The 17866-nt window shown below is 37.2% G+C and overlaps 1 protein-coding gene across 8 annotated transcripts in view; it reads left to right on the top strand.

Annotated features, from left to right (window-relative positions):
- EPS15L1 (epidermal growth factor receptor pathway substrate 15 like 1) overlaps nucleotides 1-17866 on the top strand; it is a 46844-nt gene that overhangs the window by 16557 nt on the left and 12421 nt on the right. For 5 of the 8 annotated variants that reach the window (XM_075524558.1, XM_075524561.1, XM_075524563.1 and 2 more), the window contains 8 exons: nucleotides 394-591; nucleotides 887-1051; nucleotides 3235-3361; nucleotides 3484-3534; nucleotides 3917-4053; nucleotides 5134-5194; nucleotides 5588-5670; nucleotides 7120-7252. In XM_075524558.1, coding sequence (XP_075380673.1) covers nucleotides 394-591; nucleotides 887-1051; nucleotides 3235-3361; nucleotides 3484-3534; nucleotides 3917-4053; nucleotides 5134-5194; nucleotides 5588-5670; nucleotides 7120-7252 — 955 coding nt within the window. Of the gene's footprint in view, nucleotides 1-393; nucleotides 592-886; nucleotides 1052-3234; nucleotides 3362-3483; nucleotides 3535-3916; nucleotides 4054-4372; nucleotides 4757-5133; nucleotides 5195-5587; nucleotides 5671-7119; nucleotides 7253-17866 lie in introns of those variants that run through there. The other 3 variants (XM_075524559.1, XM_075524557.1, XM_075524564.1) reach the window with 2 other exon arrangements.

Below are 17866 nucleotides of genomic sequence, written 5' to 3'. Positions count from 1 at the left end.
GAGAGTCATATGCAACTGTGTAATTTTAACTCTTATCGGAGTTAAAAATCAACTTTATAATACCTGATAAATGTTTAAATAGAAAAGAGCCAAGTTCTGAAAACTATAAGGTAACCATCTAAGAAGCACCTTTTAATTACCTTTATAATTCATGTGGTATTTCTGTCATTTAAAATATTAATACATATTGGTTTTATTGAATGTCCTGTGTGCTTTTATCAAGGATTTTGTGTAACATAATAAGAAGAATGCAGTTCTTCGTATTACGTTCTTATTATCTTCCCTAGCAGTTGATAGGTTGCTTTACAACTTTCTATTATTTATTATAAATTCATAATGTATTGTCACCTTTATTTCAAATTTCACTCTGATTTTTATAACATTTTGTTTCAGATTTCATCACTAAAAATGCAGATTCAATCTCAGGAATCAGATTTAAAATTACAGGAAGATGACCTTAATCGAGCAAAAGCAGAGTTGAATCGCCTCCAGCAAGAAGAGACTCAGCTAGAGCAGAGTATCCAGGCTGGAAAAGTGCAGCTTGAAACAATAATCAAATCTTTAAAATCAACACAGGAAGAAATAAACCAGGTATTCACTGTAGTTTATACAACTTCTTTTTTGCTTCTTGAAAGGCTAAGAGTTGAACATCCCCTAGCAAGGTTATTTTTCAGACGAGTAAAAGAATACTGGTTCATGAAATAAGCCTTTTTGACTGGTGCTTAGTAGGTTAATTCCCAGTTTGAGTCAGGAAAAATTCAGCTCTGGCTGGGGGGGGAAATGCAACTGTCTGGCAACCATGTTTAACAAGAATGCTAAATAACAAGATTTAACAATGACAGTGTTATTGAATGTGTAACGTACTGAAGCATTTTTCACTGCTTAGGCAAGAAGTAAACTTTCTCAACTTCAAGAGAGTCATCAAGAAGTCAATAAGAGTATAGAAGAATATAATGAAACTCTCAATGGGATTCACGGTGGTAGTCTGACGAATTTAGCAGACATAAGTGAAGGCCTTGGGCAGACGGAAAGAAGCAATTATGGAGCTATGGTAAAAAAAAAATTACTGTTGTTTAGTGTATTTTACAATAATGAGGTTTGTTACTTGCACCTAATCTGAAAGAGTTAAGATGTTTGTTTAGTTGGCTTTTGGTACATTAGCAAATGCTGTGATCTCTGAAAGGCGGCAGTCTCCAGTGCAAGGCAGAGCAAAGATTTTAATGCTGGTGGAAAACCTGATTTTTAAGCTTTGAGTTAGATCTTGTGCTAAGATTTTGTGCCTGTGTAACTGTAACAGTATGGAGCAAACTGTAATTATGGAAACAAAAAGAGAAGGTTGTGTTAACCCTTGATTTGTAACCTGTCGCATCTTTAGTCTCAGGAAGTAGGTGGGACTTTATTTCCAATTCAAGTGTTTTGGTTTTTTCTTGCAAGTTCTCCAGTTTACCAAGTTGACACCTTCTCTTGCTTTAAACTTCCCTTTAATCATGTATTTCTTTCTTATTTCCAAAAGAAGCTGTACAAATTTCTCCTTTGCAGTGAGCTATGTTTATTACATATTTCAGTAAAAAACATGTTCCCTTCCCAAAATACACAGATAGTTCTCTTCTGCTTAAACAATTCCAGCATCATTCATCTCATTTATTATGTTTTCTTTTAATCAATATTTTTCCCAGTTCATAAGATCCTTCAGGTTCTTAAAGGTTTTTCCAGGCAATTTCTTTTGGGTATCTATTATTGGTTTGGATATTTAAGAATACTCTAAATCACAAGATTTTTCATTTTTTAAGCTTATTTCTTCGCTTTAAATATAAAAGTTGCATACTTGCTTGATTCTACTTGCTCATCTACTTGGTGCTTCCTCATTAGGGAAACATATTTTCCAGAATCTTTGTAAGCACAGTATTTACTATGGGCTTAGTATGAAGTTAAATCTATATCGTGTACAGTGTATTAATAAATATTCAGCAGGCATGCTACCTTTATGTCCTGCTTTACACTCTCTGTAAAAACAAAATGCTCAAAAGAAGAAAAGCGTAGATTAAAAACAACTATACATTGAGAGACATGGTCTTAAAACACTTTAGTGCTTAGTTTCTGTACTTGCATGGCTTGCATAAACATTATGTTTAATTTCCAGTGGAAACTTCCAGATGTTTCTCTTACTTGAAAAACCTAAGAATCACTTACTGGAAGAAAACTCCGGTATACGTTCATAGTAAATCTTTTAAACCATTGTGCCCCTTTCCTGTTTCTTAATTCTTCCTTCCTCTTGCCTCCTCTCCCCACCTCCCTCCCTGCTGTTCTGAGAAGTATTAATTAAGACTTCTTCATTTACACCTTGTAAAGGGATGAAAGAAATCCCGTACCTTTCTAGTGTTGGAGGCAGTGTAAGTGGGTAGTTGTTATTAGATATTTCTTATGTTAGCGTTGAAGGGCTTTGATTGTCAATGGAGCTCTGTTGTACAGGTGCTGTATGCACATATGGCTACTGTGGCAAGGACTGGTTTCATCAAAGAGACCCAAAACAGACAAAAGACAGGGGTATGAGATGCAGACAAATGCGATGAAGAGGTTTCATAACTTTAGTTTGCTACTTGTTTGTGCAGGACTTTTTTGTAATGTGACAAAGCTATAGGTTGGCCTCTGCTGACAAACCTCTCTATCGTCAAAATGTTGGGGTGATGCTCTAGTGCCGTGTAGTGCTTTGTAGTGTGAAATCAGTACTTGGAGCTTTAAGCTCAAGAATGAGTTAACAAGAAGCAATCTTGAGTGTGACTACTCAGTAGTAATTTCTTGTATTTGTAATCCACAAATGATTTGTGTATCTGTTCCTTTTAAATAACTGTCTTACCTGAAGCTGAGCTGTAAAATAAGTGGGAGATAAGAATTTCTTGCCAGTGTGATGGTTGGGGCTTCGGTTTGTTTTTGTTATTTACGTATTTGAGAATTGAATATATTAATGAGAAACATGAATATATTATGAGAAACAGTTTAACCTTTGATTGTTATATGTATTGTTATCTTTTGATGTTCTGTGTAGCCTCGGGCTACATATTTCTTTCTACTGTTTAATTACTTCTGCTTAGAAGCCACTTATTCAGAAAGTTCTTTAGGAAGTAATTTTTAAGGTCATTAAACAGGAACCAAGATACCATAGAATTTCTGCTAAATGGGTTACTGAGCATTTTAATCATGGTAAGTTGCTGTAATGTTTCTCCTCTTAATTTTTAGGATGATCCATTTAAGAATAAAGCCTTGATGTTTACCAATAATACACAAGAATTGCATACAGACCCATTCCAGTCAGAAGATCCTTTCAAATCTGATCCATTTAAGGGAGCAGACCCTTTCAAAGGCAGTAAGTGACCAATGGCTTACCTGAGACCTTGAAAACCAATTGTTGAGTAAATGATATTTGCACAAACTTTTATCATCTTGCTAAATAGTTGGTAAAACAAATGGTTTTTCTATTCTGCATAGGTGACCCATTCCAGCATGATCCTTTTGCAGAACAACCACCTGCTCCAGCAGGTAATAGCCCTTTTGATGACAGGACAGATGTGATATAAATAATTTGTAGCTAAACACAAAGATTTCCAAGGTTTCCCTGGCTTCAGATTTTTGGTTTGCATGTGGGAACATAGAAACTTGACAGGGTGTGCATTCAGGATCAATACGTTAATAACATGCGTGTAACTCTTTATTAAGTCCATAACCTTAATATAAACATGTACTTGTTCAAACGTAGTAAATACCCTGTTTAGAGAGGTATCTGGAATTTTATCAGGTTTACCAAATCGTTGCGTATTTTTATAAGAAAAATTACATCAGTGAGTATGAGGTCAAATATAGAGTGGTTCGTTATGGACACACTAGGTGCTACATTCTATTTACCTTTTAATACTCCTTCTAGATCCATTTGGAGGTGATCCATTTAAGGAAAGTGACCCATTTCGTAGTTCTGCCCCTGAGGATTTCTTCAAGAAACAGGTGAAGAGTGACCCATTTACCTCAGATCCATTCACAAAACCCCCAGCTTTACCCTCAAAGGTCAGTAATTCTTAAATCTACGCATAATAGATTTCTTTACTATTGACAAGCTTATTGTCTGAAAGCTAAAAGGAATGAAATATCACCAAATACTTTTCTCCTAACTGTTGAAATAAGATTAATTTTATTCTTAGAATTAAGTATGGATTGTTAAGGCAATCAGCAGTTTGTTCTTTCCAGTTCCATGATAATGATGTATGTTCGCCATGAAGATGCAGTTAGGTGGATTTTTTTTTTTTCTCTGTTGGGAATTTCAACCCACCAGCACCCACTCATTCACACCATTACCTCCATTCCATCGATGTTTCTATTTGTGCAGTCACATAGTGAATCGGATCAAGGAACTGATCTGGCTAAAGGATTACTGAGCTACCAACAGACAATAGAGCCAACACAGTGGAAGGACTGCACAGAACACGTTTGTCAAATGTATAGTCACAGTTCTTAAGCTGTCCTTACGTGTATGTGTGTGGTTGGTTTGGGGGGGGAGGGTATGGATTTTTTGTTTTGTTTTTTAATTAATCCTTTCTCTCACCCTTCTGGCATTCATTGACTATTGCCACCCAAGTGTTAGAACAGTATTCCAGTATCGGTCAGTGGGAGGTTAGTTTAAGTCGTGCAACGTAGGTTTGTACTTCGATAACAGCAGACTTTTCAAACTGAAGAGCAACTGCAGACACCATCTATTTAAAAAGAAGTGATATACAGACTCTGAATTAATAATAATGTAAATGCCTGACCTGAATATTCAGTCTCTGTTGCTTAATGACTGAGCACTTCTGGGTGTAATTTCTTATTTTGCCGGGTAACTAATGTTGCTTGTATTTCAGTGTGATACACTTTTCACTTGAATGTGTTTCGCTTGAGGTACTTGGTGTTTTGCTCAATGCTATCAATAGCCAAATGCACTAATAATGCAAATTTCATATAATCAGTCGATTTTATCCTACTATGTGTCCACTGAACAGAGTGGTCTGAAATTGGAAATAATTTGTCTTGAGGCGAGAGACTTTGATACACATAAAAAGACAAGTGCACAGTACAGCAGAACAATAATTATGTATATCTGTTCTTATTTAGCCTGACCCTTTTGAAAGCAGTGATCCTTTTACGTCTTCCAGTATCTCTTCAAAAGGTCCAGGTAAGAAGAAAAAATTTTCTCATGAAGATGAATATGGAGGTATCTCTTTATGAAAGAAGAATCAAATGTAAAAGTTGAGAATAAAGTGTCTTGTGAACTGTTGGCAAATATCATTGTGGTCCTATTATGGATTATGAAGATTAAGTCTTTGCATACACTATATACTTCACTTTTTTCTTTCCTTTTTTTTTTTTTTTCCCCTCCAAACAACTGGTAGAAAACCTATTGTTTTATGGAATTCTCTTTTAACATCTCATGCCAGGTCAAAATGCAAGTGTTTTTTAATCACCTGCCTTGTTGTACAATGAAGTTTTGTACTTCATTGGCACCAAGCATTCTTCACAATTCTTAAGTATTATTTTAAATAACTTTTTTTCCCTGCATCTGTTTCAGATCCATTCGGAACACTGGATCCGTTTGGAAGTGGGGCTTTCAGTAGTGGTGAGGGATTTGCAGACTTCAGTCAGATGTCAAAGGTAAAGGTTACAAGGAAAGCAACTGTCCTTTTAAAAATTTATGTACAGATACTTTTTTTAAGGGTGTGAGATGATTGTAACTTTTCAGCTGACGACCCACTTTTGTTAATTTTTTTCCGATCAACCTCACCAGTTATTTAGCAAAGCATTTTCCATCCATCTCAGATATAGCAAAGTCTTACCAAGACCGGTAGATTCAGCAGGGTTAGATCAACTTTTCACAAACATTTTCAAATACCAGAGGAGCAAAATAAATAACTTCTAGTTTTTACTTGTAAGAAAAGGTAGTTGTTCCAGATATTAATATATTTCAGCATCCAACCTTCCTCCAAGTCCTGAAGTCTGCTTCTTGGATACTTCATCTCCCATAGTATCCTGATGTGTTCTTAAACTTCTCCATGAATACAGGGAACCAGAGGAAGGTGGAAAACATGGTGTACTGACATTTCATAGCTCTTAACAGAATTGCTGTTTCCTTGGTTTCCTGGTATAAACTGAGCATATAGGGTATTTCAAATAGAACTAGGTCCTTACCTCCTCATCTGGGTCAGTCACAGTCTGCTGTTAGTTTTCTGAGATGGAGTTTGGAATTTACGGTTAACGCCAGTTGCCCAACTTTTTACACTTAGTTCCACAATAACACTTGAACATTGTAGAGTAAACGTTAACTAGAAAACAGATAATCATATCACTTTGACTAATTAAACTTCTTGTATTTTTTTTCTAACTTTTCTTAGTGGTTTTTGTGGGGGTTTTAGCTCTCCACTAGGTGGCAACAGTCTTTACAAATATTGGTGGGTTTGGCTTGAGTTAGAAGTTTTAGCAAAGGGTCTGACTGCGAGCTTTAGCTTTGCTTACAGAATTCCTCATTCTTCATTTCAGGATGGTAAATTTCCCTGTATGGCATAATTTTTTTTGTGCCTTTTTTAATCAATAGGAGGGTCCTTCACAAGATCCAGCTGAATAGAGGAAACATTACAAAATATGGTTTTGGAATTTTTGCTGAGCTTTTACAAAAAAGGCAAATAGCTGTGTGGAACTTAAGAAAAGCTTGGAAAAAGCTATCCATTCTGAAATCTACCATGTTTTTCCAGTTTCTATCATGGTTCTATTTATCAGAGTGAAGGCCAGACTGTAGTATGACCTTTCATTGCCTAATAGTAAAAAGTAGAGTTTTACTTCCTTTTATTTTCCTCATCAGCTTTTTGCTAGGACTAAAAGTTCTAGAAGTACTTAAGTGATTAAAAGCATAAGTACTTTTGAATGTTAATGAAATCCTAGCACCTCTGTCAGTGGGTGTTAGCATCTTACACCACTGACATAATTCTGTAAATCTGTCCTCGTTTTTTGCAGTCAATGCTTTTGCTTGCATTTACTTGTAGCTTTCATGAAACAACAGATCTTTAACAATGTGCTTACATTCTTCTTCTTTTCTTTTTTCTCATGTAGTCAGTAGCTTCAGACCCCTTTGCCTCCTCTTTTGGAGGGATGGGATTCTCAGATGACCCTTTCAAAAGCAAATCAGACACACCAGCATTACCACCGAAGAAAAATGTCCCTCCACGACCCAAGCCGCCCAGTGGTAAGGAGGTTTTCTTTTTTTAATAGCCAGTTCCCCCAGTTTTCTGTATATTATTGGACATAAGGACAAGTTGACAGCCTTCTATCTCATTATCTTATATTTCAACCATGGAGGAAGGTATGAGATTTATCAGTAAATTGGCAGAAATTGTCAGTAAACCAGACTGGAACTCTTCAGACTGGAAAACAGATGATTAGGGAGTGGTATAACAGATCTGTAAAATCACTTGTGGCAGGGAAAAATGGGGGAAAAAAATTCTGTCTTTTCCAAGTAGGCAACAAATTAGATTAGTAAATGGCACCTTCAAAATAAACAAAGAGGTTTGTTTTTATACAGTACTCTAAATTTAGGATTTTTTTTTTTTTGCCAGAGAATATGGTGAATTCAAAAAAGTTTAAATGGGCTTAAAAAAGAACTAGATAATTCTTAGAAGAAAAATCCAACAGGGGCAATAGGGTCTACCAAAAGCCAAAGTACTCTCTCTGGCTCCTGTGTTGCCGAATGTCTGCAAGGTAGTCTGAAGTATGGCTGTATCTTTGCCGGGGTATCCTGAAGATGTCATTAACTATCCCATAGATTAATCCAAGGTTTGGAAAATATTATTTAATACAGTAGACTTATAGGCAGGCCATTGCAGCAGCATTAGTTTGTTCCTGTTACTATGATTTTATTGCTCAAGAGATGATAATGCATGCTAAAACCCTGAAATCAAATTATAAGGTTCTGTGTAGGTGAGTATTGATGAAAATTTGTCAGGAAATCATAGAATCATAGAATGGCTTGGGTTGGAAGGGACCTTTAAAGGTCATCTAGTCCAAACCCCCTGCCATGAGCAGGGACATCTTCAACCAGATCAGGTTGCTCAGAGCCCCGTCCAACCTGACCTTGAATGTTTCCAGGGATGGGGCATCTACCACCTCTCTGGGCAACCTGGGCCGATATTTCACCACACTCATTGTAAAAAATTTCTTCCTTATATCTAGTCTAAATCTCCCCTCTTTTAGTTTAAAACCATCACCCCTTGTCCTGTTGCTAAAGGCCCTGCTAAAAAGTTCGTCCCCATCTTTCTTATAAGCCCCCTTTAAGTACTGGCAGGCTGCTATAAGTTCTTCCCGGAGCCTTCTCTTCTCCAGGCTGAATAACCCTGACTCTCTCAGCCTGTCCTCATAGGAGAGGTGCTCCATCCCTCTGATCATTTTTGTGGCCTCCTGTGGACCCTCTCCAACAGCTCCATGTCTTTCCTGTGCTGAGGGCTCCGGAGCTGGACGCAGAACTCCAAGGTGGAGTCTCACCAGAGTGGAGTAGAGGGGGAGAATCACCTCCCTCGACCTGCTGGCCACGCTGCTTTTGATGCAGCCCAGGATACGGTTGGCATTCTGGGCTGCGAGCGCACATTGTCAGCTCACGTTCAGCTTTTCATCCACTCTACAGATGAAAAGCTCTAGGATTGTGGAAAAGTTCTTGAAGCGGTCTGTTCCATGCTTGCTTTGTGTAAATACCTTCTACTATTGAGGTACGAGAGAGCCTTTAGTAATTACAAAAACCCATAATACGTAATGTTGACAAATACCAACTAATAGGACACAAATAAATAAAAGCAGAAATATAAAAGCTGAAAGTAATCTTATTTGCCATTGTGATTGATGGTTTTTTTCTTTATTTATTTGGTTTTCAAGGGAAGTATGTAAGTGGCCATCCTTTTCTTTTTAAGAAATGTCTGCATAAAATAATTTAGTGTTTAAAGGGCCTATATAAAGTTGAATGAGTCAAACAAATACTAAATTACCTGTATTATCTCTTTCATGTGGTTTCTTTCTATTTCTTGTTTGAAACATGATTATTCCTAGCAAATACAGTGTAACAGTAGCAGCAAAGATGAGAAATACATGCCATAGGATTGACTCACCTACATGGGGTTTTTTTGGATTTATGTCTCTTCATTCCCTCTTCTGTACATATTGAGGAATTTTGGAGAACATTTAGCTTTAATAATTTGTTTTGAATTTAGTCATGTGCACTCAGCCTTTAATCAGTCTTTTAAAAAATTTGTTTAAATGTGTACCTTCCCCTCTTCTTGAGAGACACAATATTTGTAAGGTTCCGCTGCTCTACCAAAAGCAAATGTTGTTATGATAAAATAGACTAAGGAGGAAACAAAGCAGGGTTTTTTTTAAAGCAAATGAGCCTCATGTGCTTATGCAGTTATACTCCTCCCTTCCTTCCACAACTAAGGCAATCTTCAGTGGTTACTTAAAGCATGAGAAATTATATAGTAATATACTGCGATTCTAGCAAGAGATACAGGCGTACAAATGTGTGTTAGAAATGGGAACGCTGCTCAGAAAACAAACAACAGACAAGAAACTTCCGTTGTTTCTTACCTTTCTCATTGGTCTGTTTAATTAAAAAACAAGTAGGTGATAAAGATCTTGCTGAAGGATGAATAAATGCTAGTTATTACCAGACAAATTTGTAGTTTGCCTTTCTGTTCCCAGTTTACTCTTTTCAGTAAAACTGTTCTTTCTGTTGGGGGGGATTTCTAATATTGAAAAGCACTTGTATGGTTTGCTTGCATTTTGATAGGCAGGTGCAATGAAGATCTAATATAAAGCTTTACTTGTCCTCAACACTCTACAATCAAGTAGAAAATACTAATAAATATTTTTGCAGAGCATTGAAAGCTGTCTGATTTCCCAAGTAGTTGTTGATAGGGGAAACTGGCAAAATCCACCAGGTACTGTTCCTGATTCAGTGCTTTTCTATATGCAAAGTTTTTAGGAGTTGTGTGATATGCAAGCATTATCTGATCGATCCATCGAGGTATCGCAGGGTGTCTTGCACGATCAGGGTATGGCCAAAGTGTGCCACAGTTCCCTTCTTGCCCACGTGTCTATGTTTTGTCCAGATGAATGAGGAGTTGTGCGTCGGGTCTCGTTTCTTCACGAAGACAAAGGCCGAGCAAACCTTTGGAACTGAACACGGGGCCAGGGAAACACTTCAGACAGAGCCTCTATTTGCCAGTTGGTGAAGGTCAGATCAAAAGGCCTATCAGATATACCTGGAAAACCTGTGAAAGGAATATGTAGTTCAGATTAGCTGCTCTCATATAAAGGCTCTGGAGACAGTCTTCGTACCATGCTTAAGGGAACTTTTCTGCTACTGCCAGCTTTCTCAGTAGCAGGACTGCAGTGGGTAATCATTGGCTGTATAAATCCTGACCTGTTTGCTGGCTGCTTGTACAGTGAAGATTGGTTGGTTGTTTTCGTTTGGTTGGTTGTTTGTTTTGGTTTGTTTGGTTGGTTTTCGTTGGTGTTTGCTTTTTTTCAAAGCTTGGACATTGAGAAGCAGCTATGATCTGCTGGCTATATTAGCAGATACTTCAGTTCACAGATGTCTGTGGTTGTTACTATCTGGCAAGGGGAGGCAAACACTTACTGTGTGGCATGGATTAGACACCCTTAAGATCTGTATCTTTCCCTTCTCGAAAACTAAGGTTAAGAGAGGGGATGACAATCATGAGATTATTTCCTTAAAGTTGTATCTTAGGCTGAATCTCAGGCTTACACTTGTTCTCTTCTTCATAAATCATTTTCCTTTTTTCTCACTGCTTTTTGAACCGAAGTCTTTCAAGATCTTTTAGATGTTACACAGTCTTAAACTGATCTTTGCTTGGTCTAAGAGAAATTTCGTATGTTTGTTTTTCTGATTAAACGCTCTGTTGTGTTTTTGCAATATAACTGTTTAAAGGTAAAGTGCAGAATCTTTAAAGAGGATTGAAGGAAGGCTAATAAATCAGTGAATAAAAATAGAGAATGACAAGGAGAAGGTGTTTCAGAAGCAGCAAGCCTGGATACCAGTGTACATCAAAGCTCCAACATATCTGTTACATGCAAAGATTTGAAAAATTAGTATCTCTGTCCCTTACCTGGTTTAAGATTCTCTTTTTAGGTTGAGGAAGATCAGCTAAGGAAAAGCTCTTTAGCTTTTCTGACTAGACTGTTCTAATAAAAATCCCCAAGGGAGTATGTGCATGTTCTTTCTCTTCAGGAATACGTCCATAGTCCATGAAGTTGCTAATGGACATTAGGTTTTGTACAGCTCCCCTGGGACTTGGCTGAAGTAGTTTGATGTTCACCAGGTGGTACTGGAGAACTTGAAGGTTTCTTTGGAGAGAAGTGGAAGGTTTTCTAGATTTATTGATGCTGTATCTTGAATATTGCTCAAAAAGCACCAAAAAATTATCCAGATGTTAATAGGCCTGTGCTTTGCATAATGGACTGTGATAAATGGAAAACAAGACAATATTAATTAGTTACATTAACAAAAATAATAGTAGTGTATATTGACATACTTAAGCAAAGGTGTCCTGTGACAGGGATCTAAATTCCAGTACAAATTATTTTCTCAAGCTGTCCTGAAACATAGCTGAGTTTTGTAGATTTGTAAGTACATTTTATTTTCTGTCATAGAGTCAACCTGTAGTGTTTAGCACTACTGAACTTCTGGTCGCTTTATATTTCTTACACTAGTTCTTGGGTTTTGTAGGACTTCTGTGTAGTTAAGAATAAAGAAGTCTGAAAGAGCTGATACACTGAAACCTGTCAGTTAAAATTATTTTTGTAGGTTCTCACAGATTAACAATTATGTTTTCTGCCGTGAGCTGCAGATTGAAATCAGTCAGAGTTCACCTCTAGCTAGTTTCTAGGTAAAAGTTGTTGATTACAAAAAGAGAGAAACAGATTTTTTTCTCTTTTTTCTTTTTTTTTTTTTTTTTTTTTTTAAAGTACAGGAAGTTGCTGTGTGGGTGTCAGTGATTGGGTTATAAGTAAAATTCAATGCTCTAGTGCTTTGATCGTGGGACCTACTGCTTTTGCCCCACCCTTACCACTTCCTTTAAATGCAGCACCATGCATTCCACATTGCGGTTATAACAGTACTGTTAACCAGTGATATTAGTGGAAGAACCTTCACCACTAACCAGTGTGTAACCTTCAACCTCTTCTAAATTTTTATTGCTTGCTTATAGTGGTTTTGACCTTTTTAACCTTGAAAGAATATAAAAATCCTAAAAACGCAGGAAGAAAACGTACTTTCCAATTTCAGTGTGCTTTCTTCTTGCAATGATTATTTAATAAAACCAATTATTTTTATCACTAGCTTTTTTTAGCCTGTGTAAATGTTATAATTCATATTAAATGTATATTAGTGACTAATAGAGGTGGTGGGTATTGTATTAATAGTGAATGTCTTCAATGCTAATGTACTTTGAAAAATTCAGTTTTTCTTTGGGATGGCAATACATAAATAGCAGAAAAATATCATGTAACTTGGAATTCAAAGGACCACATATTGAATTCATCCCATGTAAGAAAGAAATTCGTGGATTTATTTAGCTGCTGTTATTCCAGACTGTGTACAGTGAGTTTGTCAAAGAACTTTGGCTTTGTTTTTTGATCCATTTATTCTTTGTAGCTCTGATATATGATGGCAACTGAATTTATAAATTGGCATTTCAGAGGTTAGTGGTTAACACCTCTGTCTTTGAGTTAAGGACTTAGATTCCGTTCTCACATTGTTTTTACGGCTGATAGTGGTTTTGAAATGTCAGAATATTGGAAAAAGTCTCGAGAAGACAGAATAGGGGACTAAACAGCCTGCCTTGAATTAGGAAGTATGATTCTAATCCCTCAGAGATGCCTGGCTTGTGTGGAGCCCCAGGAGACCTCAGTGCAAGCACAAAGGTTTGCACAGTATTTAATATGAGTGACTAGAATTTACTACCAAATAATAGTAATGATGTTATTGATAATAAATTTAACCAGCCAAGGTGTTAGGATTCAGTATCAGTACCAAATCACGAATTGCAAAACTGCTAGATGTATTTTGCTGTCGCACCAATGAAGTCAGAAAAGGCCCCTACTGACTTAAGCAAAATCTGGCTGATCAAGTCCTACTTTTTTCATCTTGCCAATTGGCAGATAAAGAGAAATGATATCTGAACCTGTTGATGGCTTAAAAAAAATGAAAAGGGGTCAGGGCTTTGAGATCTATTAAAGATCTATTAAGATCTTCAGGATCTTAGTATTTTATTGAACTAATCTGGAAACTCTTTTAGCTGTGATGCATGTTGTATTCCATCATCTACAGAAATAATAATTCCCTAGTTTTGGGTGAGGATGCTTTGCCCTTTCCTCACAAGTGTGGTTGCTGGAGAAGGTTGTTGTCAGCCCCAAAGAAGCTAGAAATGCAAGAAAAATTTAACAGCGAACTCACAGAACAGCTTTCCCTTCTGTTCATATGGTGCACGGACCTTGGAAGGTAAATTTAGGATAGATGTGCCCACTAAGTGCTCATGATTAAGAATGTATACTGAAAGAAAATATTCTGAAGGCAGTTTGACTTGAGAGCTTTAGTGAGTGGATACCCAGATGGGGGTATGCACACATATTCCAGGCTTACCTGGACCAGAATTGTCTAACTAGAAGCTTTTGAGCTTTTGACTCTGTGGGATGTCTTTTGCATCCCTTGAACCATTTTAGGTGCCTCTTACTACTACTGCACATAATCAGATGTTTAATGCTGTCAGCCACCACTATGCTTGCACAAATCAGAAGGGCAGTGCAAGCAGCTCACGGAAAGGCGATGTTTGTGCAGCCCTGTTCTGCTGCTGTCTTCCTTTATATTTGATGCTTCCTCCTCCTTCATGTCAACGATAAATATAGTTCTTTTTCGTATGTGTCACTTCTCTAAATTTAAGGCATTTTATGGTTTGACTGTTTTTACGATTTTAGACTTATTTTTCATCTATAAAGCAGTATAAGAGCACTGACAGTTCACATTGACCTCATATTGACAGTTGTCAGTGAGGAAAAAAGAGCATAGATCTCTGCTACTTTTTGAACTGGACATATAAATGTTGTTTTAGTAGTGTTTGTTTGCCTATGCTGTGTTTTCAGTGTCTCAATGAGATGAAAATTAAGACTTCACAGTTTGTTCAGTATCTTGCTTAAAAAGACACGCAAACCAAAGCCTGAAAGCTTTGTTGTGTGCACTTACTGATTCCATTTCTTGAAAGAAAATTATGTCTCATGAATACTTAGTATTTAAACACATCACGTTTTTGTGGCCATTCTTTTTGACCTGCACCATGTACAATGCCCCCAGGATATGAATTTGCCTAGAAATTTGCTCTGTGGATTTAGTGAGATAATCTTAAGAAGAAAGAAACCATGTTAGGTATAATAGATGTAATCAGGGGTTAAATTATATTAAGCAATCAGGGGAAAAAAAGTAAAATAATTCCCTTGCATTTATTTGCATGGACATACTCGAGTTGTGGGGATCAGCGGTTTGGGCTAGAGTACAGAGGTCTGTTCTTTATTCATTGCGTGATCGCAGGAGTACAGGAGTGTGGTGTTTATTTCTGAGTGGTACCACACACCTGTTTCCTTAGAGCTTCTTGAGTACCCAAGGTTATTCACAAGTAGCACAGTGCCTGTTTACCTTTATTTTTTCCTCATCTGCAGCCGAGAGTGAAAAATTCAGCCTCAAAGTTTGTGACTGACAGGAAAACTTTTTTTTGTTTTTCATGCCTTCTAGAAGACCTGACAGTTGCATTAGAACACAGGCATCCCTTGTTGTGTAGGATAAATGACTCATGGGTGGAGCACCTGCCCAGCCACAAACTAAAAATTCCATTCACGCTTTGATTCTGTTGTTTACGCTGATCTCTCACAGTAAAGATATTTCAGTACCGATTGTTGAAAGAGGTTGTTCAGAATCTGTTTCAGAACAGATTGTTAGGCTGAATGTATAACGATTTCTCTAACCTCACCTTTCAAGAAGTTCGTAGTTTTCAGAATATTTCTCTTAAGCTAAGGTTTTCAGAGTTACAGGCTAGCTCAAGGTGTGAATTTTGCAAATACTAAGCAAAAACAGTTTTGAGATTTTTTTTGCATAGGAAAAATTCTTCCTTCTGTCACTAAAAATCTATATTGTGATTTTGTGCAAAGAGCTTTATGGCCAAACAGTTGAGTTTGAAATACAGTGCAGAAATAGCCCCTTTGGAGGACAAGTATCTTTGAGTATTCTGTAGAAAATTGGTTTTAATTTAACTAACCTTCAAGCACATTTTGAAAACTAGTAATAATTTTTCTATAAGTTCCTAAAGTTCACAGTTTATGAAAGTTTTATTCTGCATCAGTGGAAGAGCTGGATAATTTAACAGTGTGGTGAAAAACATGCTGAGTAAGTTAGGAATGATACATAAATTTGGTAAAGTGCCAAGAGAAAGATGTGCTGGGTGGCACCTTACATACTGCACGGTCTCCAAAGTTTTCTAGAGTAACACTGCCTCTGGCATATGGAAGACATGAGAGGTGGGAACCTTGCTATTGGTATTATTATGTTCAAATATAATCGCAGGTATGGACTTAACTCACACTGTCACTACTTATCCTATGTAGCATGACTCTAACTTCTTAAAGTGTATTTTTCACTTTAGAGAGTTTCCTGGAAAGGACTGCTTGTTTAGTGAAAGTTTAAAGTCATGTCATTTCAACTCTGCCCTGTTGGCCTGTGAGCATGCAATAATCCAGTCTCCAACACATGAAAACATGCTGCTTCTCATCATTCAGTAAGATACTCTTCTAAGCAGGACCATCGTTGAAACATAGAATATAGACAAAACTATAAATGTTTCGCTTAATTTTTTCATTGTCAGTATCTTGAAATTCAGTAAGACAAGTTCTGTAATTGCATCCTACCAGTGAGATTATATTTGCCTTGAACTATAGATCTCAACCCTAAAGTTTGCTGTGGGGTATGAAATTAGATAAACCCTTCGCATGGGTGGAGTTCACTATAAGTTAACAGCATTTGCTGTGGTAAACCATTTTGTTCATCATCTCTTTTTGCTGAAGTGAGCCCTCGGTGTGGTTTGGGTGCACCACTTGGGTAACTGCTGAAACTGCTGTGGTTTCAGAATAGGACCTGTTTTGCTTTTTTCTGAACTTTTTTCCCCTGAAACTATTAGCAGAAAAATCAAATAAGTAAGGGTTACAACTGTTTGCCTGCACTTTCGTACTGCCGTACCTCAAGAACGATTAGCAAGATCACGTAAAAATGTAACGTTTTCCAGTGAATGCAAGATTAATGCAATCTCAGTTACTACTTAAAGTATATTTTGCAATATTACGATTTTACCAATGTCCTTCAGTTCAGTTGGTGACTTTTTAATGTGGTTTGGGTATTTTTGCTTTACATTATAGAAATACTGTACCCACATTCTTGACATACTAAACGTGGGAATACAAAAATCTTTGTGTACTTAAGTGTACACTTACTGCACTGGGAGATTCACACTTGGCATAAGCCAGCAAGGATGTCAGAAAGATAATTCTGGTGGTGTTATTACTAATTTGTGGCTAATAAATGAGTAAATTCGAACATCGAACTGAACCAAGCAAACTTCTGCCAGGCCTCAAAACCATGTTTGCTGAGTGTGGCAGGATAAAACAAACTATCAGTAATGCACAAAGTGTAGTGAAAGAGGGCTCGTTGAGGACTCTGTCCTGAGTGCCAGGATTGGCGTATTCAGCATGGGCACTGCAATTAAAATTGCTCTGCAAAAAGTAAACCTGTTTTTTTAAGGGTTTCCCTCTTTCACCTTTTCTTCAGAATAACAAAATTCTAGCCCCCTTCTAGTCTTTAACATATAAAAAACTGAAGAAAATGGCACTCGGGACATAAAATGAAAATTTTCAATATTATTAGCAGTAACTCTAGTATTCATGGTGACATTTCCTCTACAGCAAAGTTATTCTTTGTGATCTGTTGTGAAGATGAAGCACAAGAAACCCCGATGCTCTTTGTGTACATTCTGAAACCACTAGGGGCTTCGTGCAAAAACATTAAACAGGCCACCTCGAACAAACAGGTTTGCTGAGCAAATACGTTGCAAACCCTGCGTTTGTATTAACAGTCACCAATTCCACAAAGTGGTTTCGGCAACAGAAGGTTTAATCTAAGAAAAGGGCAGCTTAAAATGGGTCATTTTTGCCTCTATCAATCAAAAGTGGTTTGGGGCAATATAGGGTGAAGGATACTAGGGGGAATTTGCTTGCTAGTAACTGGCAATAGAGGAAGGAGAAAAAAATATCGAGGGCTCTTGTTTTGCCTTGACCTTAAATTAGAAATGCAGATACTTTAATTCTCTTTGTGATTTAAAATAAGATAAAATAAGTTAAAATAATTTACAATAATTTGCTCTTTTATCTGGAGAATTACCTACAAAACGCCGAGTTACTCCTCTCTTACCAGGTGTGCTTAGTTCCCTAACACTGCATAGCTGTGACTGAAGGCGACATCTCCTAAAGGCCGTGGTGATGAGTGGGATGTAAATGCAGCAAGCCATTTTGGAGAACAAAACGTGGCTTCTGTTGATAGGAAAGCCCGTTTGAAACTGTGGTGAAGGAGGGTCCATGCCTGTGGGGAGAGCAAATGCTGCTGGTATTTCCTGTATATTTTGTCACTTCCTTCCATGAAGGACAAATCACTGGTCTGATCTGCCTGTCTTAAGAAGTCCCACATGTGGTTGCTAATATGGGTATCCGT

This window comes from Mycteria americana, chromosome 24 (assembly GCF_035582795.1).
Source record: "Mycteria americana isolate JAX WOST 10 ecotype Jacksonville Zoo and Gardens chromosome 24, USCA_MyAme_1.0, whole genome shotgun sequence".
In the NCBI taxonomy this organism is placed as follows: domain Eukaryota; kingdom Metazoa; phylum Chordata; class Aves; order Ciconiiformes; family Ciconiidae; genus Mycteria; species Mycteria americana.
The sequence above is the reverse complement of the archived record's forward strand: the minus strand, read 5'-3'. Positions and strand labels throughout refer to the sequence as shown.